The sequence below is a fragment of the Chiloscyllium plagiosum genome, chromosome 1 (genome assembly GCF_004010195.1).
Source record: "Chiloscyllium plagiosum isolate BGI_BamShark_2017 chromosome 1, ASM401019v2, whole genome shotgun sequence".
Lineage (NCBI taxonomy): Eukaryota > Metazoa > Chordata > Chondrichthyes > Orectolobiformes > Hemiscylliidae > Chiloscyllium > Chiloscyllium plagiosum.
In genome coordinates this window covers 34827722-34853962 of record NC_057710.1, presented here as the reverse complement: position 1 = coordinate 34853962, position 26241 = coordinate 34827722, and the positions used below count along the sequence as shown (strand labels likewise).

At 40.3% G+C, this 26241-nt stretch overlaps 1 protein-coding gene across 1 annotated transcript in view; it reads right to left on the bottom strand.

Annotated features, from left to right (window-relative positions):
- smad4 (SMAD family member 4) overlaps positions 1-26241 on the bottom strand; it is a 108015-nt gene that overhangs the window by 14987 nt on the left and 66787 nt on the right. The window contains exons 7-9 of the mRNA XM_043720472.1: positions 25385-25435; positions 3723-3906; positions 1907-2075 (exon numbers count right to left, since the gene is read on the bottom strand). Coding sequence (XP_043576407.1) covers positions 1907-2075; positions 3723-3906; positions 25385-25435 — 404 coding nt within the window. The remainder of the gene's footprint in view (positions 1-1906; positions 2076-3722; positions 3907-25384; positions 25436-26241) is intronic.

Sequence of the window (26241 nt, the reverse complement as noted above, 5' to 3'; positions counted from 1 at the left end):
AGAGTTCTGGATGATTCTGGAGAATGTGGAGGCCAGGCAAAGCAAATATTGAAATAACTAGAAGTGGAGCTTTCAACAGCATGGAAGAGAGTTTTAGCAGGTGAGCCAAGGTTGGGAGAGAGGCAAGTGATGTTATGAAAATGACAACTAAATATTTGACTGTGATCAAATTACTCTAACACTGCATCAAGTTTTGGACAGCAACAAAGAAGGGAATTACAACTTTGCAGGCTATATAGAAACAAACAAAGCAGCTACTTCCCAGTGCTATTTACATGGAAGGATGGATGGTACCTAACTGACTGCCTTCAAAAGGGAGACCTAATCTCATACAAATATGCAAAAGTAAGTTACAAATGTAAACATTGCAGATGCTCAAAATGCAAAATAAAATCAGATAATTCTACAAATATTCAGCAGAGTATACAACAGTTTAGATTACTTACAGTGTGGAAACAGGCCCTTCGGCCCAACAAGTCCACACCGACCCGCCGAAGCGCAACCCACCCATACCCCTACCCCTACATTTACCCCTAACCTAACACTACGGGCAATTTAGCATGGCCAATTCACCTGACCTGCACATCTTTTGGATTGTGGGAGGAAACCGGAGCACCCGGAGGAAACCCACACAGACACGGGGAGAACGTGCAAACTCCACACAGTCAGTCGCCTGAGGCGGGAATTGAACCCGGGTCTCTGGCGCTGTGAGGCAGCAGTGCTAACCACTGTGCCACCGTGCCGCCCACGGTGGGGAGAGACAAGCAGAAGTTTCAGTTTAATGGATTTTGATCAGAACTAAGCATAATTAAAAATTTAAAAGATTTTAGTTAAATGAAGAGGGGGGGGGTGAGATGAAGTGACCAAAAAAAGATCTGAGATAGGTTGAGAGACTGGGAACAGAAGAGTAGTGGTACAGTGCCAAAGCAACAAGAAACAAAAAAATGTGTCCAGAAGAGCTGTGAACATCAGAATACCAAACAACTCCACCTGGAAGTGAAGACAAGGAAGAAATGCTACTAAGTCAAAAAAATACAAAGGAAAAACAACAAAATAGGGTCAGAGATAATGGTCTGAAATTGTTGAGTCGAGATGGTTATGAAGTTCCTAAAAATATTTGAGATTATTTCCCTTCAACGTGTGTTGAGCTTCAGTGGAACACTGCAGGAGGCAGAGAACAGAGATGTCTTTGTGATTGACATAGTTAATTCATGGACAGAGGCAGCAAAAGGGGAGGGAAGACAAAGTTGAAGGCAAGTATTACATCACACTTGGGAAAATGATCTGGTACTGAAGCTTATCAATCACAGCGTCATCACAAAATTTAAAATTAAATCTAAGCACTCAAGTTCCAAAACTTACTTGCCTGATGGACTCAGATTAACAGAAAACACTGACCAGCCTTTTGTATTTAGAATTTACTTAGTTGTATGAAATAGTTAAGCACAGATACATAACTATGAAGTACCAACATACAACCTTAGTTAAAACTCCTAATGCTCTCTTAAACCCCTACACACGCACACACATACAAACGTTTAAAAATTTTGGTATTACAAGAAAAGAGGAAAAAAAAGGGGAAAACAGCTGAATCTCAACATGTACACATCCAGGTGGCATCTTACCTCATCTCCCCCACACCCTGGAAAGCAGCAATGTAAACAACAGGAAATGAGTTCCAGTAACTTGTTTTCATAAGTGCAACAATTCCTTCAAAGTCCTGATTTCAGATTAGCCCTTTCCCCATTTCAGTTCACAATCAAAAATACATGAATATAAAAAGATGCAGAACAAAACTGTGAATAATATTTTAGGAAGAATGTAGCTGTATTACATATTAAGCAATTAAAAGCATTTTGAAATATATATCCAAGCGTATGAAAATGTAAGAGAACATTTAACAAACCTTAATGTATGCACTTGGATAAATCTTGTGAACTGCATCGCCAGGAGCACGTCCAGCTTCTCGATCCAAGTAGTAGCTCTGCACAAAGACAGCATGATCGCTCAAACACCGCACCCAGACATCGCCTTCCCCCTTGCACTCTAACTGCACACCTTTTCCAATATGCAACCTGACAGCAAAAGAAAGCAAGCAATGAAGAGGTTGAATTAAAATCTAATGTTGAAAGAAACATGGTCAGTCTTAAAAGATTTCAGAATCATCCCATTCAACTTCCATATATTTCATCTAGAACTACCCCTCTCTGACACAAAAAATCAAATGCACTGTCCTAACTCACTGCACACATTTTAAAAAAACAGAAAATCCAGAATTGATGATTGACCATTCTTTTCTACATGTCTGTGTAGTTTTAAACATCTTCCTGTTTATCAAAAACAATGTAAAATTTCCAGTTCTGGCTACTACTGTGGTATAATTTTGTTAAATGACTTGAAAATGAATTGGTTTCCCAAGACATTGCAAATGTACTGGCTGTGAACCAACCACTAATGGGAAATCTCAGTTAAGAAAAATAGTGAAAACAATGCTGGTTGAAAGTGAAGAAACCAAGTGTATTGCCAACACTCTAAGAGAATGCACATCCTATTTCCAGCAGATTTGTTTTGTACATTCCACTTAGTCATGTAATTTGGCTAAAAGACATTAGTTTCATTGCTTTATGGCATCAGCCTTATTAAATTCTAGCACATTTATTTGTTTTTGGGCTTGTAATATGACTGAGCACTAACCAGAAGTCTAACACACATATTTACAATAATCAAAATTGAGCAACTTAAGTTTTGTGCTTAAAAAAACTATGTAATGCAATTGGATGTTTCAAATAGCTAGTGTGAATAAATAGTCAAATACATGGATCCTCAGGACCATCTTGTCGAGAGTAAAGTGGAAGTGTTTAAGAGACAGAATTTAAGTGCTGTGAGCACAGGAGGATGAGGCTATTATTAGTAGGTAATGGAAGGGGAAATGTACAAAAGTCGTCTCAGGAAGAAGTGTATTGAGGGCAGATGACATTGCAGAACTAAGGGCTAATGAAAAAGGGAAGGCTAAAGTCAAAGTTACTCAAACATGTCATTGTTTAATAAACAAACCTGTCAAAATTACATGTAGTCCATCAGTCCAGGTCTGGAGGCCTCACTAACACAGACCAGCTGTGACAGGTGGTGATCAAAACACCAATTTCTCAGAATTCCTCTCATGAGGCTACAAATGCATATGTGGTCAGAGACATTTCAAAGTTGCAAGCTTCACTTTTCCCTCCCACTAAAAGTAGCAGGAACTAAAATATACAAAACTGGACAGCAAGTAAGATTTCCTCTGGTGTTGCTGAAACTTTCCTGAATTAAAAGATATTAGATATTGGCCTAGGAGGCTGAGCGGTGACCTTATATAGGTTTGTAAAATTATGGGGGGCATAGTTAAGGTGAATAGTCAAGGTAGGGGAGTCCAAAGCTAGAGGGCATAGGTTTAAGGTCAGAGGGAAAGGATTTAAAAAGGGACCAGAGGGCAACTTCTTTGGATAGATGGTAGTGTATAAAAATGAGCTGCCAGGGGAAGTCATAGAGCGAGTACAATTACAACATTTAAAAGACATTTGGACAGGTACAAATTTGGACAGGTTTCTGTGCTGTATGACTCTTTATTGACACTAGGTTTAAACAGTGTTATAATATAATGATTTATTGAAATATTATATTCAAGTCCAATAAATTGCATTCAACATACTCTTCCATTGCTTCCCCCACACATTATATTTTACCTGGCTCTTTCAATGGCTTCTGTTCTATGAACATTGGAAAGTTGCCCCAGACAAAAGCGGTCACCCCCAGAAGGATCCACATATCCATCAACAGTAACTACGGGACAGCTAGATGGCACTTTGAATGTTTCTCCAACTTGCACGTCCATCTCAAAGTAAGCAATTGAACACCAGTATTCAGGAACTAGAAATTGGATTACAAATATATGTAAACCTTAAGTTATGTCTGTAAATCCAGATACTTGTACTTAGTACTTTTGAAAACACAAATGCTCCAGCAAGAAAAAGCTGATTTATTTCATACTCTAACTGAATAGAAAACCTACGATTGAATACAGTTAGAATGCTCTAATTTTGAAATGATAAAAAAAACCCATAGGACCAAGGACTTCATGGTTGATTGATAACACAATCACCTTTATAAAACACTGAACTTCAGCTGTGCAAAAATGTAGTAAAAGATCATTAAATGGTAGAGCAGGTTCAAGGGTCTGAATGGTCTATATTTCCTCTTTGTTCTTCTGCAAAAAAGGTAGCAAAGGCAGATTTAAGTAATGCAAAATTTATTACTAGTTCTTTGATCTTTCACCTCCTGGTGAAATACAAATGGCAAAAAGGTAGAATCCAGACAGTCTACAACATGCAGGGCGGTCACATCATTCATAATGCTGAACTGGCCATACCCATTTTATGTTTATGTAATTTGGGTTTATAAGCCATGAATTTTGAGGGTGGATATATACATATGTACTTATGTCTGCAAAACCTATCAGAATCTCAAACATATGAAATAGGAGCAGGAGATCATTCAGCCCCTCGAGCCTGCTCCAGTATACAACATAGGGAGGCAATGGCAGTGGTAATGTCACTAGTGGTCTAGTAATCCAGAACCCCAGGTTAATGTTCTGCGGACAAGGGTTCAAATTGCACCATGCAGAGGTGAAATTTGGATTCAATAAAAAAGTCTGAAATAAAAAGTCAGCCAAATGGTGACCACATAACCACTGTCGATTGCCATAAAAACATGTGGTTCATTAGTGTTCCTTTGAGAAGGAAATTTGCTTTCCTTACCTGCTGTAGCCTACACATGAATCCAGACTCTCAGCACGTGGTTGTCTCTCTGAGCCAGAGCCTAGGCAATAAGTACTTGGCTCACCAGTGATGCCCACAACCAGTAAGTGAATATTTAAACAAAAATAAAATCATGGCTCATCTCAGGAGATTGCATGTCCTCAATTAGGCACCTTATAAATGCTGATAACATCGGGTTTAATAATTTCAAACAGAACAATTGCTTTGCTTTAAGATAGGTGTTGATAATGGTTTCTCTACTGCCAGTTATAGTTCCTCTCAAGGCATCTTTTGTTGCTTTACCTGACCTAATATGTTTTGTATCATCAGCCCATCAACATTTACTCGCTACTGCCTTACACCCAAACACAGACATTTCTCTTCTGATCATCTCTGACCGAACACAATTACATTTCTAAATGTAACATGAAGTCAATTTTTCTGAAGAGTGGTTCCACTTTTTCTTTGCATGACAGAAGAACACGCCACATTTCTGAAAGGAGATTCCAATCAGATTTCCTCGAGAAATGTGGAGCTTTATTTCTATTCGGACAGTTCTCACACTGCACAGACAATTCTTTTTTCACAATAGTCAGCTGTTCTGAAATTTGACAACTGCTTTCAAAAGGTAAATACATAAGGACAACGAAAAAAGAGAGTGTACTGGGAAAGTAGGGTGCCAGGTAATAAGAGGACCACACAAGTCATACAATGCTTAGGGTGGGTCAGGATAGGTACAGTATAGGATGGGTATCAGGTCCAGTGAGAGTTGGGACCTGAGGAAGGGGGGGGGGGGGGGGGGAGAGAAAGATAGAGAGAAATTTAATGGGTAGAGACAGATCCGATCCAGAGTGGGTATCGGCTCCTCTTGATGTGATGAGAAGGTTGGGATTTGGGGTGTGGTCAAAAAGGTCACAGTCTGGGAGGTTAAGTGGTCCATGGTAAATGTAGTTGCAGGCCATTGAGCTGTGAGCTAAGCGTGGGTTCAGTTGAATAGCCAAGTTAATCAAAGTATTTAATCGTCAAACGTAACTTCCCCCAACCCTTAACCCAGTTCCTGCTTTGCTAGATCTGATCACCCTTTTTCTGCTCCAGAACAGAAGTATTTGTGCTCCCCCCACCCCACTTCACCCACTCTGGACTTGATCCACCTTCAATCGGAGTAATTATTTACTTAATTTCATCTGAACCTTCAGATTTAGAGGCAGACTTTCGGAAGTTTCCAGGTTCAGGAGAATTACCAAAGATAATCTTCAATTTCCAGGGCAATTCCTTCAGAGTCTGAGATGGACAATAAGGACTTCACAGAGCACACAACTTTCAATTATGCCAGTCAAATAACCATCAAGCCATCAGAAAATCTGGGTGATTAACATTGTTTGCTCTTTGTTGTGGTTCTGTTCGCTGAGCTGGGAATTTGTGTTGCAGACGTTTTGTCCCCTGTCTAGGTGACATCCTCAGTGCTTGGGAGCCTCCTGTGAAGCGCTTCTGTGTTGTTTCCTCTGGCATTTATAGTGGTTTGTCTCTGCCGCTTCCAGTTGTCAGTTCCAGCTGTCCGCTGCAGTGGCCGGTATATTGGGTCCAGGTCGATGTGTTTGTTGATAGAATCTGTGGATGAGTGCCATGCCTCTAGGAATTCCCTGGCTGTTCTCTGTTTGGCTTGTCCTATAATAGTAGTGTTGTCCCAGTCAAACTCATGTTGCTTGTCATCTGCGTGTGTGGCTACTAAGGATAGCTGGTCGTGTCGTTTCATGGCTAGTTGATGTTCATGGATACGGATCGTTAGCTATCTTCCTGTTTGTCCTATGTAGTGTTTTGTGCAGTCCTTGCATGGGATCTTGCACACTACATTGGTTTTGCTCATGCTGGGTATCGGGACCTTTGTCCTGGTCAGTTGTTGTCTGAGAGTGGCTGTTGGTTTGTGTGCTGTTATGAGTCCTAGTGGTCATAGTAGTCTGGCCCTTCAGGCTCTCTGCCTGTATTCCTGATGAAGGGCTTTTGCCCGAAACGCCGATTTTACTGCTCCTTGGATGCTGCCTGAACTGCTGTGCTTTTCCAGCAACACTCTAATCGAGACTCTAGTAGTAGTCTGGCTGTCAGTTCAGAAATGTTCTTGAAGTATGGTAACGTGGCTAGTCCTTTGGGTTGTGGCATGTCCTCATTCCGTTGTCTTTCCCTTAGGCATCTGTTGATGAAATTGCAGGGGCATCTGTTTTTGGCGAATACATTGTAGAGGTGTTCTTCTTCCTCTTTTTGCAGTTCTGGTGTGCTGCAGTGTGTTGTGGCTCTTTTGAACAGTGTCTTGATGCAACTTCTCGTGTGTGTGTTGGGGTGGTTGCTTTCGTAGTTCAGGACTTGGTCTGTGTGTGTGGCTTTCCTGTGTACCTTTGTGGTGAATTCTCCGTTCGGTGTTCTCTGTACCATCACGTCTAGGAATGGGAGTTGGTTGTCCTTTTCTTCCTCTTTAGTGAATCTGATTCCTGCGAGTGTGGCGTTGATGATCCAGTGTGTGTTTTCTATTCCTGTGTTTTTAATGATTACAAAGGTGTCATCTACATATCTGACCCAGAGTTTGGGTTAAATTTGCGGTAAGACTGTTTGTTCTAATCTTTGCATTACAGTTTCTACTATGAGTCCAGATATGGGTGAGCCCATGAGTGTGCCGTTGATTTGTTCATATAGTTAGTTGTTGAATATGAAGTGTGTTGGGAGGCACAGGTCCAGTAGTTTGAGTATGCAGCCTTTGTTGATAGGTTCCTCGTTTTGTTCTTGTTCTGTATGTCCAGCAGGTTGGCTATTGTTTCTCTGGCTAGGGTTTTGTCGATAGAGGTGAACAGTGCCACAACCCAAAGGACTAGCCACGTTACCATACATTATGAATATTTCTGAACTGACAGCCAGACTACTATGACCATTAGGACTCATAATAGCACACAAACCAACAGCCACCCTCAGACAACAACTCACCAGGACAAAGGACCCGAAACCCAGCATGAGCAAAACCAACGTAGTGAACAAAATCCCATGCAAGGACTACACAAAACACTACATAGGACAAACAGGAAGACAGCTAACAATCTGTATCCATGAACATCACCTAGCCACAAAACGACACGACCAGCTATCCTTAGTAGCCACACACGCAGATGACAAGCAACATGTATTCGACTGGGACAACACTACGATTATAGGACAAGCCAAACAGAGAACAGCCAGGGAATTCCTAGAGGCATGGCAATCATCCACAGATTCTATCAACAAACACATCAACCTGGACCCAATATACCGGCCACTGCAGCGGACAGCTGGAACTGACAATCGGAAGTGGCAGAGACAAACCACTATAAATGCCGGAGAAACATCTCAGAAGCGCTTCATAGGAGGCTCTCAAGCACTGAGGATGTCACCTAGACGGGACGAAACGCCTGCAACACAAATTCCCAGCTCAGCGAACAGAACTATTACAAGCGCCTGAGCTACAAATCTTCTCACAAACTTTGAACTGTTTGCTCTTGCCTGATCTGCTGAATATAGCTAACCTTTTGTGTTTTCAATATGTAGATTTTTGTAAGGATATTGAACATCAGTGTGCGAATGGAGTGAAATTAAAGTTTACCATGACCTAATTGAGTAGATAATAAGCCAAAAGGTCTATTCCTGTTCTGAGGCAAAATTAAGGATTTTGTTTAGAGCAGTGCTATTCTATCTTTTCGTTATGATTAAAATTAGCTTTGTTTAAAAAAAAAAGTCCAGTCTGGGAGACAAGCGTATCATTCATCCCAGAATAAAGATGGCTTGATTGAAGAAAAATTGCATTTTATATGGTAAACATAAAACAGAAAATGCCAGAAATACTCAGTTTTGAGGAAATGATGATGAAGGATTCCAGCCCGAAACGCCGATTTTCCTGCTCCTCGGATGCTACCTGACCTGCTGTGCTTTTCCAGCAACACACTCTCAACTCTGATGTCCAGCATCTGCAGACCTTACTGTCTCCTAGAATATAATACACACCCAACTATAGTCCAACCTTGAAAGCAACTCTGGAGACAGTTGGGATGAAGGGGTAGGGTTTGTGAGAATGGGGTGAATGGAAATCTCAATGTCCTCCCACCAAGTCTGGAGCTGCATGCCTGCCCAAATGATTCCCACCTGAAGAACAAATCAAGACCCTAAAGTGGCCACTTAAGGGCTTCATCCTGCCAACAGTGTTTATTAATAGTGGATAGAGAACATGGCATATGGAATGGCCACCTGGTGGGTTTTGCTGCAGCATTCTTTTGGGTCAGAGGAGATTTTCCCTGTTTAAAGAAACTTTCTACACATTTGAAGGACCTAACATCAGAAGGGTAGGTCTCACAGGAAACCAACGATTCCCACTCTTGCAGTTAACACCCTTCTCTCGCCACTCCTGCTACTGACCACGTTCCCATGACCTACACCTGGATTACACTCAGCTCCATCTGAGAATTCAGAGGCAATCCTCAAGGCAGGCCCCACTGTAGTGCCAACTGCAGCCTCCTCTTGTAATAGCACAGTCACTTGCAGAGCTATGGTCTCTAATTGGCTGCTCTGGGCTTGATTGCAGGGTGGTCAATGCAGAGTGTCCGATCACCCAGAAATTGCACAGGCCTCCCAGGAAGTTACACTGGGTTCCCCTGCTTACTACGATTGATGGGCAAGATCCACATCATCATATTAAATTCCACCCACCAACTCTTTCTCACACCACAGATGCTGCCTGACTAGAGTATTTCTAATATTTTCTGCTTTAATTTCAGAACGTCAATATCCACTCCACTTTGCTCTTGTAACTTATATTAATACTGACTAATTGCAAAAGTTATTTGGGCTGGTATTACAATTGGTTTCTGCAATTTATGGCTTAATTTTCTACTTGTATTTCAAATTAGCTTGTCCAATACTTAATAGGTAGACACAAACTCCATGAAACAGTGCCTCCTCTTCATATATTTATTACATGCAACTTCAAAGTGGTGAAGGCAACTCTACTTCCATGACAGGAAGCCAATTAAGGTAGCTGAGGATGTAATTAATAGATATTTTCCCCATACTTTCTAATCTGTTCAGAGTTGACCAGGACGAGCAGTTCACAGGTGGTGAGCATAGTGGGTGGTCCGAATCACTTGGCATTTACATTAATCTGACTTTAAATGTTGAAAATAAAGATAATGCTCAGGCTCATGGATGACACTGCAGCAGTCGGTCATGGGATTTTTCTTAAAGTCTACATAATTTCTGAATAAAGTATAAGTATGTTACAAAACAGTTTAAGTTAGATATTTACAAAACAGTTCAAATCAGAGATGACTGAAAATGATCACATTGCTCAACACATTATTTGGTGCCTTTATCAAATTGGATGAGTTTGCTAAATATGACTAAACTATTTACATTTGAATATAAGTTATAAGGGATCTAAAAGTTAACAGACCCTTGGGATATCAGATTAGAAATGGCTTCCCCCACTGCATACTGTTGGAATGTGCCCCAAGCTATTGTGCACCCCTCAAGCTCATAGTCCTGGACCTCGGAACATGCCAGTCGAGGCCAACACTTTGAACTGGAATATCAATGTGTTTCAGGCAGACCAAACAGCATTGTTCACAAAATTGATGGTCCTCCTGAAAGAACCGATGCTGTCTCAATATGCATCCCAGGGAACTGCTCATAGAGTTCAAAGGCCTGTGTCACACAGTTGCTTGATAACAAATACTGCATCTCTTTCCAGAACTTCTTTGCAAAGCACATTCCAGATGAAGATGTGTGATGCTCTCTTCATCCCCAAGAGCTGCGTAAGCTGGCGCAGAGAATCCAAACACACGCGAAAGATCTGATGGGCAGTGCCTTTCTCACCACCAACCAAGCTACACTTTGATCCTTGTTGATGGTGGGTCAAGGGATATGTTGCTACTGATAGGTCAAAGGAATGCCTTCTCTAATTGTCAGTATCATTTACCCTTACTCATATTGCTTCCCCATGTCCTTGCAAATGGAACTGCACTCCCACTCCTGCCAGAGACATGGGTGCTGGCATACTTCATCTCAAGTCGATTGGCTCTTCTGTCTCCTCAGCTCACCTAACTCAATGGTGACCCAAGAGGTACCTCTTAATTGGCCTCGTCCAGAAAACACATGCCTAGTGTGCAGCCATCAAGCCTGTACTGACAAAAACTACTCTAAATTCTGCTAGTGCCACTTGCTAGCTTGGCCTTTAACCTTAAATTTATCATATTTCAAGAGCTTATCCAAGCACTTTTAAAAAAAGGTCGAGAGGTTTCCATCCTCCAGGTATGTCTACAAAAGTCAGTCATATTGAAGATGCGCTTTGGCAAGACTGCACTGACCTACCTACACAAACCCACTTTCTAGCACTTGACCCACAGCCTTGACTGTCATAACATTTCAAGTGCTCATCCACATACTTCTTAAAGGCTGTGTGGTTCCCACATCAACAACCATTCCAGGTAGTGCATTCCAAATTTCTACCACCGTCTGGGAGAAAAAAAGTGTTTACTCAAATCTCCTCTAAACCTCCTCCCATCGTAAAATTACACCCATTTGTTACTCAACTTTCTCTCCACACTATCCATGCCCCTCAATCAGGTCTCATCTCTGCCTTCTGTGCTCTAAAAGAAAGTATTGAACAGACCCAGCCTTTTTTTATGCGTGAAATGTTCAATTCCAAGCTTCATGGTGAATCTCCCCGACATGGCAACCACATCCTTCATATAGCACGGTGACAGAAACTGCACACAGTACAACAGCCCCGGAGCTTCTACAGCTCCAGTATAAGCTCCCTGCTTTTATAATCTATGCAACACAATGTAAGTGTCTCATACGCTTTCTTAACCACCTTAAAAAACTGCCCTGCCACATTTAGGAATGGGTGGACAAGCACTCCAACATTCCTCTGTTCCGCTAAACCTCTTAGTGTTCTGCCTTTCAGTGAGTACTTCCTTGTCTTGTTACTTCTTTCCAAAGTGTATCACCTCACACATATCAGGGCTAAACTCTATCTACCACTAATCTGGCCACGTCCCCCACCCTCTCAGACCTTGTTCCTGACTGCCAACCACCTGATCAATCTTTGGAATCAATTATTAAGGAAGTAGTAGCAGAATATTTGGAAAATCATAATTAATCAAGCAGAGTCAGCATGGATTCATGAAATGGATATTGCATTTATTAGAGTTTTTCAAGGCACTCTCACCAGAATGGATAGAGGCGAATCAATAGATGTATTGTATTTACAATTCCAGAATGCATTCAACGAATGACCTCACAAAAGGCCAAGTCATATGATAAGAGCCCACTGTGTTGGAGGTAGTATACTGGCATGGATATATTAGCTCATGGGCAGGAAACAGTAAGTTGGAATAAGCCGTTCATTTTCGGGTTGGCAAGCTATAGCCAGTGGGGTTCCACAGGGATCAGTGCAGGGACTGCAACTGTTTACAATGTGTATTAATGACTTGGACGAAGGAAGTGAATGCACTGTAGCCAAATTTGCAGACAAAACGAAAACAAGTGGAAAGGCAAGTTGCAAGAGGGATCCAAACAGTTTACACAGAATTACTGATAGGTTAAGTGGGCAAGAACTTTGCAAATGGAGTATAATGTGGAAAAATGCCAAGTTGTTCATTTTATAAGGAAGAACAAACAAGAGATTATTATTTAAATAGAGAAAAATTGCAGAAAGCTGCAACACTGGAACTTGGGGATACCTGTGCATGAAACACAAAGCTAGCATACAGGTGCAGTGGTAATCAGAAAGGCTAATGGAATACTCGTATTTCAAAGGGGTTGGAGTATGAGAGTAGGGACATCCTACTGCAGTTCAGCAAAGTACTGGTCAGAGCACTGACAGAAGTTCTGGATCCTTTATTTAAAGGAAGATTTCATAGGAATCAATTCAGAAATGTTTGACTAGAATGACCTTGGTATGAAGGCACTGTCTTATGAATAAAGATTAAACAAGTCGAGGCTCTATTCACCGAAGTTTAGAAGAATGAGAGATGATCTCATTGAAACATTTAGGATTTGTAAGGGGGTTGACAGGCTAAATGCTGAAAGGATGCTTCCTCTCGTGGGAGAATCTAGGACCTGAGGGCATAGTCTCAGAATAAAAGGTGTAATTTTAAGACTGAGGTGAGGCTCAGTGCCTTTGAAACTCCTTGCCATAGAGCGCTGTATACAGTCCTTATTTACATTTAAGGCTGAGTTAGATTCTTGATCAATAGGGAAATCAATGGTTCCGAGCAAAGGCAGGAAAAGTGGATGTGGGGATCAGCCAAGATCTTACCGAATGGTAGAGCAGGTTCGAAGGGCCAAACAGCCTTCTCCTGTTTTTTTTTAAATGGTCTTATGTTGTCGTCTGCAAATTGACTTGTTAACCTCTTTATATTCTCATCTATATCATTTAGATGTATCATACCACTAAGCCAATTTTGGGTCCAACTTGCCAAGTTACCCTGGAGCCCATATGCTTTTACGAAACTTGAAGACATCATGCTTTTATGTTCAATTCTGCTTTATTAAGGGCATAAGATATAAGAGCAAAAGTAGACACAGTCCATTAAGTCTGTTTCACTGTTCAACGAGACCATAACTCACCTGATAATCCTCACCTTCACTTTCCTGCCTTTCCCCCGACCTTTGATTTCCTTACTGATTAAAACTCTGTCCTAGCTCAGCCTTGAAGAACCTCTTCAGTCCTCTGTAATAAAGTATTCCACAGATTGACTACCTTCAGAAAAAAATACTCCCCCTCACCTCAGCATTTTATGGGTGACCTTTTAATTGTGCTCTCTGGTTATAGACTCTCCAACAAGGGTAAACAACTTCTACACATTTGCCCTGTTATGCCCCCTAAGAATTTTGCATGTTTCAATAAGGTCACCTCTCATTTCTCTAAAATTCAAAGCATATTGGCTCAACTTACTCAACTTCTCCTCATAATAAAATCCCTCCATAACTAGTATCAGTCGAGTGAACCATTTTAGACTGCCTTCAAAGCCAATATATCTTTCCTTAGACAAGAGAACCAAAACTATTCACAGTATTCCAGACTTGGTCTAATTAGTCCACTGCATCACCTCAGCAAGACTTTTTTATTTTTATGCTCCATTCCCTTTGAAATCAAGGTCAATAGTTCATTTGCCTTCCAGTTTACCTGCTGAACCTATATGCTATCTTTTGAGAATATATGCAGAAGGACTCCCTTTACAACCTTTCTCCATTTAAAAAGACATCCAACTCTTCCAGTATTCCTGCCAAAGTGTATAACATCTCATTTTCCCACGTGATATTCCATATGTCAACTTTTTGTCTACTTAGTTAATACCCGTCTGCAGGCCGATTAGATCATCCTCTCCACATCCCTTCGCACCTTGATTGTTTTTTAGTCAGGTGCACAGTGAGCATGAAGCCAACTGCAGCTGAGTGAAACAAACGTCAAGTGAATGAATTGGAAATTTGATTCAAGTAGAAATTTGATGCAAAGGGGGACACAGCTGCTTTAACTAAAACATTTACTGCAAGGTGGAAACATTCCAGAAAGACAGCTAAACAGGAGAGTTTAAAAGACAAAGCTCGTGAAGTCTACCTGCAATGAGATCAGTGACAGGCAAATCTTAGTGTGATGTGAATGCAGGAAAAGAAGCTGATTGGTGAGTTGAATTAGTAAACATTTTTAATCTTTAAAGTGAATGCCTTTAGGTGAAGGTGCATTCTTTTTTTTAAAAATAGCTGGTTAAGTACAAGTTTGACACCGCTGAGTTCCTTTTACATAAAATTTTATTACACTAAAATGTAAAAATCAGGGAATCTAGAGTAATTAATCGACACAATAGTGGTGGCAGGATCAGTGACATGTTGCTGCTGCAGCACATGAACCATCTGTAGCAAGTACTGCAGCTTGATCTGGAACTTTGGATCTGTGTTGAAGAGCCGGAATCAGAGTTGCAGATATTGTACCACATCAGGGAAGGGGAAAGTGACCTACAAATTGACATTGGGTAAATAAATTCAAGGAGTTAAATGTACATCTCAAAAAACCGATGTGGGTGGAATGGGTATCAGTATTTGGAGCTTTGGCACCAGTACTGTGGTAGAAAAGAGCTGTTCTGGTTGGACACAATTCACTTGAACCATGCTGGAACCAGTTTTTGGTGAAATCATATAAACTAGGGCTTCAAACTATTGGGTGGGGTTGGGCAGATGTACAAAGTAAAAGTTACAGTAGCATTTCAGAACAGTTACAGCACACTGTTTTAACAGGCAACTTTTCAGCCAACACTCAATAAACTGGCAAAAATTATATACCTTAACTACCACGACGTACTTTTGCTGTAAATGAAGTATAACAGTGATGTGTATATCCCTGCATTGCGTTTCTATTACTTACTGTGGGCTTTTCTATTGATTTTGGGAAATATGTTGATGTTTTTACATGGATTTTTTTGAGGGATATTAATGCCTTGAAGCTTTGCTTGGTTTGGGGATTACTGCAGTTATGCATACCTCTAGGTTATCCAAAATATTTGATTAACCAGCACACTCCTAGTCCCATAGGTGCTCATTAATAAAACATTTGCTGAATTTGGATAAGGGCACCCAGACTGGGACAGGAAGGAACAGAGTGTTTAAGCTCAAAAATACTCAAGAAAATCAGACCCATATAAAGCATACCTAAGTTCTCAGCAACTAAAAACAGATAAAGTCCTTGAAGAATACAGAGAAAGTAGGAAAGACCTCAAACAGGAAGTTAGGAGGGCAAAAAGGGACCATGAAATGTCCTTGACCAGCATGGTCAAGAAAAATCCCAAGACATTTTATACACATATTAAGAGCAAGAGAATAGTTAAGGAAAGAGTAGGCCCACTCAAGGATAAAGGAGGGAGGTTATGCACGAAGCCAGAGTCATAAAGATGTACAGAACAGAAACAGATCCTTCAGTCCAACTCATCCATGCCGATCAGATAGCCTAACTCATCTAGCTCCATTTGCCAGTACTTGGCCCATATCCCTCTGAACCCTTCCTATTCACATACCCATCCAGATGCCTTTTAAAATGTTCTAACTGTACTGGCCTCCACCATTTCGTCTGGCAGCTCATTCCATTCACATACCACCCTGTGTGAAAACGCTGCCCCTGAGGTCCCTTTTATATCTTTTGCTCTCATCCTAAACCTATGCCCTCTAGTTCTGGATTCCCCCACACCTAGAAAAATATCTTGTCTATTGATCCTATCCATGCCCCTCATGATTTTATAAATCCCTATGAGGTCACCCCTCAGCCTCCGATGCTCCAGGAAAAACAGCCCCAGCCCATTCAGCCTCTTCCTGCAGCTCAAATCCTCCAACCCTAACAACATCCTTGTAAATCTCTTCTGAACCCTTTCAGGTTTCACAACATCCTTCCAAGAGACCAGACGTGCACGTAATATTCCAAAAGTGGCCTAACCAATGTCCTGTACAACTGCAACATGACCTCCCAACTACTATACTCAATGCTCTGACTGATAAAGGAAAGCATACCAAATGCCTTCTTCACTATCCCATCTACCTGCAACTCTACTTTCAAGGAACTATGAACCTGTACTCAAAGGTCTTTTTGTTCAACAAAGGGAAATGGGGGAGATTCTTAATGAATACTTTACATCAGTATTCACCAAAGACAGGCACATGAGGGATGTTGAGGTTAAGGAAAAGTGTGTGAATACTCTCGGGTAGGGCAACATAATGAAAAAGGAAATATTGAATGTCTCGAAATACATTAAGGTAGATAAATATCCAGAGTCAGATGGGATCTATTCCCCTATTGTAGGAGGCAAGGGAGGAAATAGCTGGTGCCTTAACAGATATCTAAGCATTCTCTTTGGCCTCAGGCAAGGTTCCAGAGGACTGGAGAATGCCCAATGTTGTTCCTTTGTTTAAGGAGGGAAGCAGAGATAATCCAGGTAATTACAGGCCGAAGAGTCAGACATCAGTGGTGGGGAAGTTGTTGGTAAAAGATACTGAGAGACAGGGTTTACTCACATTTGGAAGTAAATGGACTTGTTAGTGATAGGCAGCATGGCTTTGTGCAGGGAAAGTCATGTCTCACCAACTTGACAGTTTTTTGAGGAGGTGACAAGAATGATTGATGAGGGAAGGGCAGGGGATGCTGTCTGCATGGCCATTAGTAAGGCAGTTGATAAGGTACCTCATGGCAGGCTGGTACAAAAGATAGAATCTCATGGGATCAGGAGAAAGCTGGCAAGATGGATACAAAACAGCTTGGTCACAGAAGACACAGCAGTGGTGGAAGAGTGCTTTATAGAATGTATATCAATAACTAGTGGTACTCTGTAGTAATCAATACTGGGAACTTTGTGTTTGTAATATATCTGGAGGAAAATGTAGGTGGTCCAATTAGTAAATTTGTGGTGACGCCAAAATTGGCAGAGTTGCTGATAGTGAGGAATGTCAAAGGATACAGCAGGATATAAATAGTTTGCAGATTTGGGCACAGAAATGGCAGATGGAGTTTAACCTGGACAAATGTGAGGTGATATATTCTGGAAGATCAAATTCAGGTGCAAGTTACACAATAAATGACAGAACCCTTAAAAGTATTGGCATACAGAAGGATCTGGGTGTACAGATCTACAGGTCCCTAGAAGTGGTAACACAAGTGGATAAGGTGGTCAAGGCGGCATGCAGCATGCTTACTTTCATTGGCTGGGGCACTGAATATAAAAATTGGCAAATAATGTTACAGCTACATGAAATTTGGGATATTGCTTGCAGTTCTGGTCATCGCACTACTAGAAGGATGTGGATGCTTTAAAGAGGGTGCAGAGAAGATTTACCAGGACATTGCCTGGTATGGAGGGGTTTTAGTTATGAGGAGAGGTTGGATAAACTCGAATTGTTTTTGCTAAAAAGACAGAGGCTCAAGGACAACCTTATAGAGGTCTAGAAAATTATGACAGGTGGATTGGCAATGCCTAATCGCTAATAGCATTTTGAAGTTGAAGGCGTATACTGCACCTTTCAGAGAGAGTGAATGATGTTCTGAAAAGAGAGCTGACAAGCTAATGAGATAACAATCTCAGTGTGGATTGAAAAATGGAAAATATGTAACATTTGGCTGTGAAATGGATACCCGAGTTGGTTGCGATTTTGACAATTTGAATCTATTCAGTTTAAATTATGCCCGGGGATAGTAAAACCCAATCGAGTTTGAATCTATTGTTTTGCCAACATTGAACCAATGAGACAATCCAATGTTGGAGATCTATAAGCGCAGGCATTTTGAAAGTTGCAGACAGAGCAACTGCCCTCAACACAGATCCAAGAAATTAGGAAACACTCTCTATCAAAGGTACATTTTCATATGAAACATATTCACAGGGAGATATTCAGCCAGAAGACAGACAGACACTGAAGACGACAGCTGCTATGGTTTTGAAATTAATTTGATATAATTTTAGTAAGTGTCTTATTGGAACAGCATATTGTTATAGAGTTGGAGGCAGGTAATAAGCAGTTAAGAGAAAGGGGACTTAGAGTTATGAATAGTTGTCGTTTAATGTTCACTTTTAGAGTTAAAGATTAATTGATTTTATTTTCTTTAAATATTGGAATTTGGGAGTTCTCTGTCACTCATACTTTAACAGATTATGAGGCGAGGCAAGCTTTTCTGGGTATTTGGTTTAATTAACAGAAGGGCTCACTGCCATGTCATAACAATAGTGTCCAGGGATGTGTAGGTTAGGTGCACAGGAAATGCAGGATTATAGGGATAGGGTGGGGGGTTGGTCTGGGTGGGTTGCTCCTCAGATTATTGGTTGGACTCAATAAGCCAAAAGAGGCTTCTTCCCAGGATGAAAAGGCAAATACAAGGTGAGGGGGAAGGTTTCAGGGAGATGGGGGGGATTTTACTCATGGAGGTTGGTGTTTGCCTGTAACGTACAGCTAATCGAGAAGATGGAAGCAGGCACATCAGCAATTGTTATGGTGTATCTTGATAGACACATGGATGGAAGACGAACAGAGGGACAGAAGCCGTGTATGGGCAATAAGAAGGAGGCTTTAAGATTAGGAATTGGCACAGGCTTGGTGGGCCTAAGGCCCATTCCTGTGCTGCATTATTCTTTGTCCTAAATTGGGCCAAACGGGAAAATTTATTTTAAAAAAAGGTAAAATTAATGGCTTTTGATTTGAATACATGTGGTATTTGGATAAAAACAAATGAATTTACATCATAAAGAGCGGTTAAGGCATATGGTCACAAGAAGAACAAAGCACAAGGAGAAACTACCTGCCTTTACTTCTTGCCTGACCTCTAGAAAAAGGTGGTAGAGTAGCTTTGTTAGTACGGGACTGGATAGGTATGATAGTAAGAAATAACCTTTCGCCTTCATCAGAAAACATAGAATCCACAGCGGTGGAGGTCAGAAATTATGGATGACAAGACTTGAAAGAATAGTCAATATACCCTTAACAGTAGCTATGTTATTGGACAAGGATTAATTCAGGAGATGAGGGCAAGTAAGGAAGGAGGGTCATTAATCAAGAATGACTTTAGTCTTCATTTAGATTGGCAGTAGCCATGTGGAACAATTAATAACAGTGTATTCATAGCAGTTTCCTAGGACAATATAATGTGGATCGAACCAGGGTTCAAGCTATTTTAGATCTGGTCATATGTAAAAGATTTTCTAAATAAGCACAGAGTGAGAGGTCCATGAAAAACAGCAACCATAACATGGGAGAATTTAGCATTCAATTTGACAGGGAGAAAAACTTGGGTCAGAAACAACTGAGCTGATCTTAAATAAAGGTAATTAAAAAGAAGAAGGGTAGAGTTAGCTGGAGTGGACTGGGAAAGGAGTTCAGCAGCAAAGACAGTTGAGGAACAATGCAGGTATTTAATAAAATCGTTCATGGTTCACAAAAAGACATCTCTAAAAAAGAAGAATTTTAGAAATGAGGTAAGCCAAGGAAATTAAGGATAGCATCAATTTCTTAGGGTTTTTTTCCCTCTCTGACCATGATTTCTCTCATAACAATTATCCTTTCCTGCTTTGACACCTTGATTTGTTATATTTACCAAAGCTTGATCACTCACATCCCTCTGAAGTTTAAAGCCCTCTCTACTTCCTTAGATATGCCACTTGCCAAAATAGTTGCCCTAGCATGGCTCAAGTGCAGGCCATTCAAACAGTACAGATCTTACTTTACCTAGTACTGGTACTAGTGCCCCACAAATCATCTGAGTCAGAGTATTTTCTTTTAATTTCATTGTTTTATGTTAATTTTCATACTGTCCGGTAGCAATCCAGTCAAATCGGAGTAAAAGCAAAATAACATGAATGTTGGAAATCTGAAAAGAGATATGGAAACAACGAAGTCATGCCCATGACAACAGAAAAAGAGCTATGCAGTCTACTTCTAAGCTCCTGGTCTCTATCCCTGTGGGTTATGGCACTTTTAATCGTACATCAGAGTATAGTTTTAAATTTGTTAAGAGTTTCTTTAACCACCGATCAGATAGTGCTCTTGGTCCAGATGACCCTACTTCTTTACTCCCCTTTAATGCTTTAGCATCCTTAAATCCTTACAGTACATCAGTGCCTCTCTACTAATGGAAGTACAGTGGTGCCTCGGAATCCAACTTTAATTCGTTCCAGGAGGCTGTTCCGATTGCGAAAAGTTCAGATTCCAAAACTATTTTCCCCATAAGTAATAATGGAAAATGAATTAATCAGTTTCTGGCCCCAAAAAAGAATATTTTCAAGGCACTTTTAACTGCAAATACACATGGTTAAATAAGATGAGTAAATGACCTAAATATCAAGTAATAATAATAAAAACAAGAAATAAATGTACTAACATGAAAATAACTTAATTTACCTTAGTGAGGAGTGCTAAAGTGCATGTGAAAGCTGGAGAGGAGGAAGGAGGGAAAGGGTTTACTGCTTGGAAGGTGAGTCACCTTTCATAATAACATCAGGTAACTGTGCTTCTGCTGTTTGCTTTGTCTCTTCATTCTCGTAACACTAAGACCACTTGTAGAGGGCTGGAGCTTACCGGACTGGCTTTCTTTAGAGAACCACCTTTCCAAAGTTGTCTGGTGTTGGCGACTTTTCTGAATTTTTCTAAAGTGGTCAATCACATTGTCATTGAACATGTTTATGCTCCTGTTGACCACTGCCTTGTTAGGATGCCACTTTTCAACAATGGCCTGTGTTTTAGACCACATGAAGCACAGTTCCTTAATTTCAGCACTGGAAATGTTCCCACTAGCTCCCTCTTCCTCCTCTGAAGAAATTTCCTCTGCCATTTTTTCTTGCTGCTTCTTGTGGAGGTGCTGAAGTTCTTCTGTGGCGAGTTCATTCTTGTGATCCTCTACTAACTCCTCCACATCCTCTTCACTCACCTCCAAGCCCATGGACTTGCCCAGAGACACAATAACAGGCACAACAGGCGGTTCTTCGAAGTCTTCAAAGTCTCTCCCTACAACACATTCAGGCCAGAGTTTCTTCCAGGCAGAGTTCATTGTCCTCAGAAAACTTCCCTCCATGCTATGTCTATGATTCTTAAGCAATGGAGGATATTATAATGATCTTTCCAAAACTCTGAAGGTCAGTTTGGTCTCATTTGTCACCTCAAAGCATGGAACATAACCTTGGTGTACAGTTTTTTGAAATTTGAGATAACTTTCTGGTCCATGGGCTGGATGAGAGGAGTGGTATTGGGGGGCAAGAACTTCATCCTGATGAAGCTATATTCGCCCACCAAATCTTCTTCCAAGCCTGGAGGATGAGCAGGAGCATTGTCCATCACAAGAAGAGCCTGCGGGGTAGATTCTTTTCTTCAAGATAAGCCTTCACAGAAGGGGCAAACTCCTCATGAATCCATTCAGTGAAGAACTGCCTGGTTTGTCCTCCACATAACATTAAGCTTGCTCTTCATAACATTGTTCTTTTTGAACACACGTGGACTCTGAGTGGTACACAAGCAAAGGCTTTATCTTGCAGTCTCCACTAGCATTACCACACAAGAGAGTAAGCCTGTCTTTCATTGGCTTAAGGCCTGGTAAAGACTTCTCTTCCTTAGTTATATAGATCCTCCTTGGCATCTTTTTCCAGAAGAGGCCTGTCTCATCACAATTGAACACCTGTTGTGCCACATACCCCTCAGTGTTGACAAACTCACTAAATTTCTTCACAAACTTTGCCGCTGCATCCACATTCGAACTAGCAGCCTCTCCATGTATAACAACACTGTTAAAGTTTTCAAACCACCCCCTATTAGCCTTAAACTCATCAGTATCAGCACTACTTCCAGGCACGTCTTTTTTAAGGTCAGCATACAGGAGCCTGGCTTTCTCACAAATTATGCCCTTAGAGATGGGATCACCAACCAACTGTTTTTGTTTATCCACACCAAGAGGAGTTTTTCCACCTCCTCTATAAACTTTGATCTCTTAGATGTCAGAGTCGTAACACCTTTTGCCACATCTGCTGCTTTTATCACTTCCTTATTTTTCAGAATCGTACACACGATCGATTTCGGCATCTCAAACGTGGCAGCGAGATCACACACACGCGTACCGCTCTCATGCTTAGCGATAAGTTCTTTCTTCAACTCAATTATCGTTCTCACGGACTTCCTCTTACTTTTATTTGCTTCACTGCTCTTCTTGGGTGCCATGGTGAATACACAAGGGTGATAATTAAAAAAAACAGCACAAATCAAGATGAAAACACGAGGTAAACTAGTAATGGACACACAAGAGATGCTTTCACGACTACTTCCCGGGACGAATTGAACAATGTGCGACCTGAACGGTATGTGGTGTTCGAATTTTGAAAATGTGTTTGGATTTTAGGACAAAATTTTCTCGAAATAATTGTTCGGATTCCACTTTGTTCGAACAAAAGGGCGTTTGGATTCCGGGGTCAGCACTGTAGATACTTCACACATATGCTAACCAGTCTATTTTTCCATAGACTCGAGTTATACCTTCCCTCAGACTCTTCAGGTACAAAGTAAACAAACCAGCTGATTCAATCATTCCTTCCAGTTAAAATTCTTCATTGCTGGCAACATCGTTGCAAATTTACTCTGTTCTTTTCCTAGGGAGATCACATCTTATCTGAAATGTGGTGACCACAACCTTGTACAGTACTCTGGCTGAGATCCAAATAGTATTTTATACTGTTCTTGCATAACTTTTTATATAATTTTTCAGCTAATAAAGATAGATATTACACCTAACTTTTCCTCTTGGCCACTTTACCCACTTCTCCTACTACCGAAGGATCTGTGAATATGCCATTTCAAGATACCTCCACTCTGCCTGTCACACTCAAGTTTATTGCGCATTCCCTGGCCTTGGCTGCCATCCCCAAAAGCATTATCTAATAATATAAACAAATGCAAAATTAGATGTGATTGCTCATCAAATATTAATGTTTAGTGAAGGGTCTGCTATAGATTATCTCAGCAGCAAAAAAGTTAATGACTGCAGATGCTGAAAATTTTGGAAGAGAAGCAGAAAATGCTAGAAAATACTGAAGTCAGGCAGCATCTGTGGAGAGAGAAACAGATTCAGGTTAGCTGTCTTAAATTAGGATTAGGGCTCATAAATTTAGGGCAGAATATATACTTGCTGTGAGCTACTTTAAGTGGCTATACTGCTTCTTTGTGATTTTTAGCAGATCTGTTCCATAACCCAGCTGGTGTTCCTTGATATTTTGCTATTTTGGTAGAGGTAAAGAGGGATTTCTTCTCTCAGATGGAGAGGTGGAGAATGAGGTAGTGGTAATGTTAATGGACTGAAAATCCAGAACTCCAGGCTAATGTTTTTGGGACGTGGGTTCAAATTCCACCCTAGTAGATTGTGAAATGCATAAAAACCTGGAATAAAAAGTTAGCCTAATGACAACCACAAAATTCCATCTGACTTACAAAAATCTTTTTGGGAAGGAAATCTGCCATCCTTACATAGTGTGGTCTACTTGTGACTCCTGACCCAAAACTGTGGGGTTGACGCTTAACTATTCTGGGCAATTAGGGATGGGCAATAAATGATGGCCTAGCCAGCAACATCCACATCCCAAAAAATTAAAAGGGGCTGTGAACTTTAGAATATCAACAGCTCTTTGGGGTAGAGAATTTCAATCAGTGATTATATTAAAACTCAGACATCAACTAACATTTTGGATACTAAGTCATACAGGAGTAATACAGGAATTATAGAGGTGATGATGACCTGCCATGATCTTAATGAATAATGTGATAGGCTAGAGGGTCAAACAACTTCCTTTTGCTTGCACTTCACATGTTTTTCTCTTATATCCAGGCAAGCTAAATGCAAGTTCAAAGGTTTCTTCACCAAAGCAAGTCTCCTACATCAAATATAAATTTCTTAGGAAGATAGGAAATAGGAGTATGATTAGGCAATTTGATCCCATAAACCTGAACCACCATTTAGCTAGATTACAGTTGATCTGATCTTTTATTTCAAAGAACTTCCCCCACACTATTTGTATACCTTTTGATAAACTTTAATATCGAAGTGGGTTCTAGTACTATGTATGATAGAACTATGGAAAAGAAATTGAATTTGTGCAATCATTCAGATTCTCAGAAGTAATTATTCATAGCAAACCTTGTTGAAAAGTCTGAGATAAAACTGTTATTAATGTTGATAAGCAAACCTAAGTAAACAGGGAAGAACAGTTAACACACGTTTTAAAATATTTAAGATTGCATTTTCTCCAAAACGTTGAACAAATAAGTGATCCATCGTGGAGGGGGAAAAAAAAGCTGGTATTTTAGGGGAGGAAATCTGCCATCCTTACAAATTCTGGTATACATGTTATTCCAGCCATATAGCAAGGTGCCAGTTTCCAAAATATCCCCAGGCATGGCCTAAGCAATGCTGTCAGTTATAGCATCAATGATGTCTATATTCCATGATAACAGGAAAAACTCATTACTATGTATTGGTATTTTTTCTGGTGTAAGAGCTCTGATCATCAATAAAATGAGTTCATCATGTTACTTAGTCTCGAAGTAACCTGATAATACACCTTCCTCACACAACTTATTCACAATAAATTTCACATCAGCTTTTTGGTAATAGCTTATTTTTAACAGGGCCACTGATGACATTACAAATTTATTCAGCAACTGTATTTAATTATCTGAAAAATCTAAATTTCTCTCAAGTGCAGTTTTAGGACTAATGTTGAGTAAATTCAGCATTAATACAATTGAGGTCAGAGTGGATAAACTGACCTTACTTCAGAATTTCAATCTGATACATATACAATTATCAAATTGTCATTCTTCCTATTCTAAGTAAAAGCAAAGTTTTCTTGCTCATATGTGCACAGATCCCCAGATGTACATTGGAAAATTACTGATAAACGCACAACTTCAAAAAACCCTTTAATGCAAGGTGCAGTAAATTTAGGATAATTTCTGACTCATTGTTGGAAATCATGTTATAATTAACAAATGAGGTTTATGCAATTCTTAGATTTCATTTTTGTTTTACTAACCTGGATGATTGGATATGGGAGGTTGGTAGGCAAGTTCATTATGCACTGTCCCTAGGGAAGAAAGTTTGGACATAATTTTATACCTCAAAAATACAGAAATTACTTCGCGAGCAGAAGTCATTTCTACTAAAAGTCTGTTAAATAAATTGTCTTCATCATTTGGCATTACCTGTAGATGTTTTCTTTAATTTCTATAGATGAAAACAATTCCGATCAACTGATTAAGCATTTTTAAAAGCAAGGCTGACTGGGTGAATAAAATTCACTGATAATAACTAGAAGCAGCAAGGTGGAATGGTCAGACTAATAAGGAAAGTAATTCCAGCTTTTCAGCACTCAGCTGATGCAATAATATTCTTCTTTCGAGTTTCCTCTTAAGGCAATGTATTGCAGTATCTCTCATGCTTTCTTTTTTCTAACAACACAAGATCTTTTTCTCAATTCAACGTCACAATTTCTTTAAATTTTCTCTTAAGAGTGAACTTTCAAGTTATGCCACAGAATGGGAAACATGCAATGGTTTTCCATTTTAGTCGTTACACACTGAGCTGTACCAGATAATAAAGACCAGGAGTGAAAGTAAACCATTCAGCCCATCAGGGTCCAAAATTCAATGAAATTATGCGAATCTGTTAACCCTCAACTCCATTTTCCTGCCTTTTCATATAACCCTTGATTCTCTTACTGATCAAAAAAATGTTTATTTTAGACCCAGCCTCAACAGCCCTCTACAGTAAAGAATACCACAGATTCACAACCTTAAGAAGAAATTTTCCTTCTCTCTGTTTTACTGTGTAATCCCTTAACTCTCTGGTACTGGGCTAATGGTCAGATACTTGGTAGTGTGGATGAGCAGA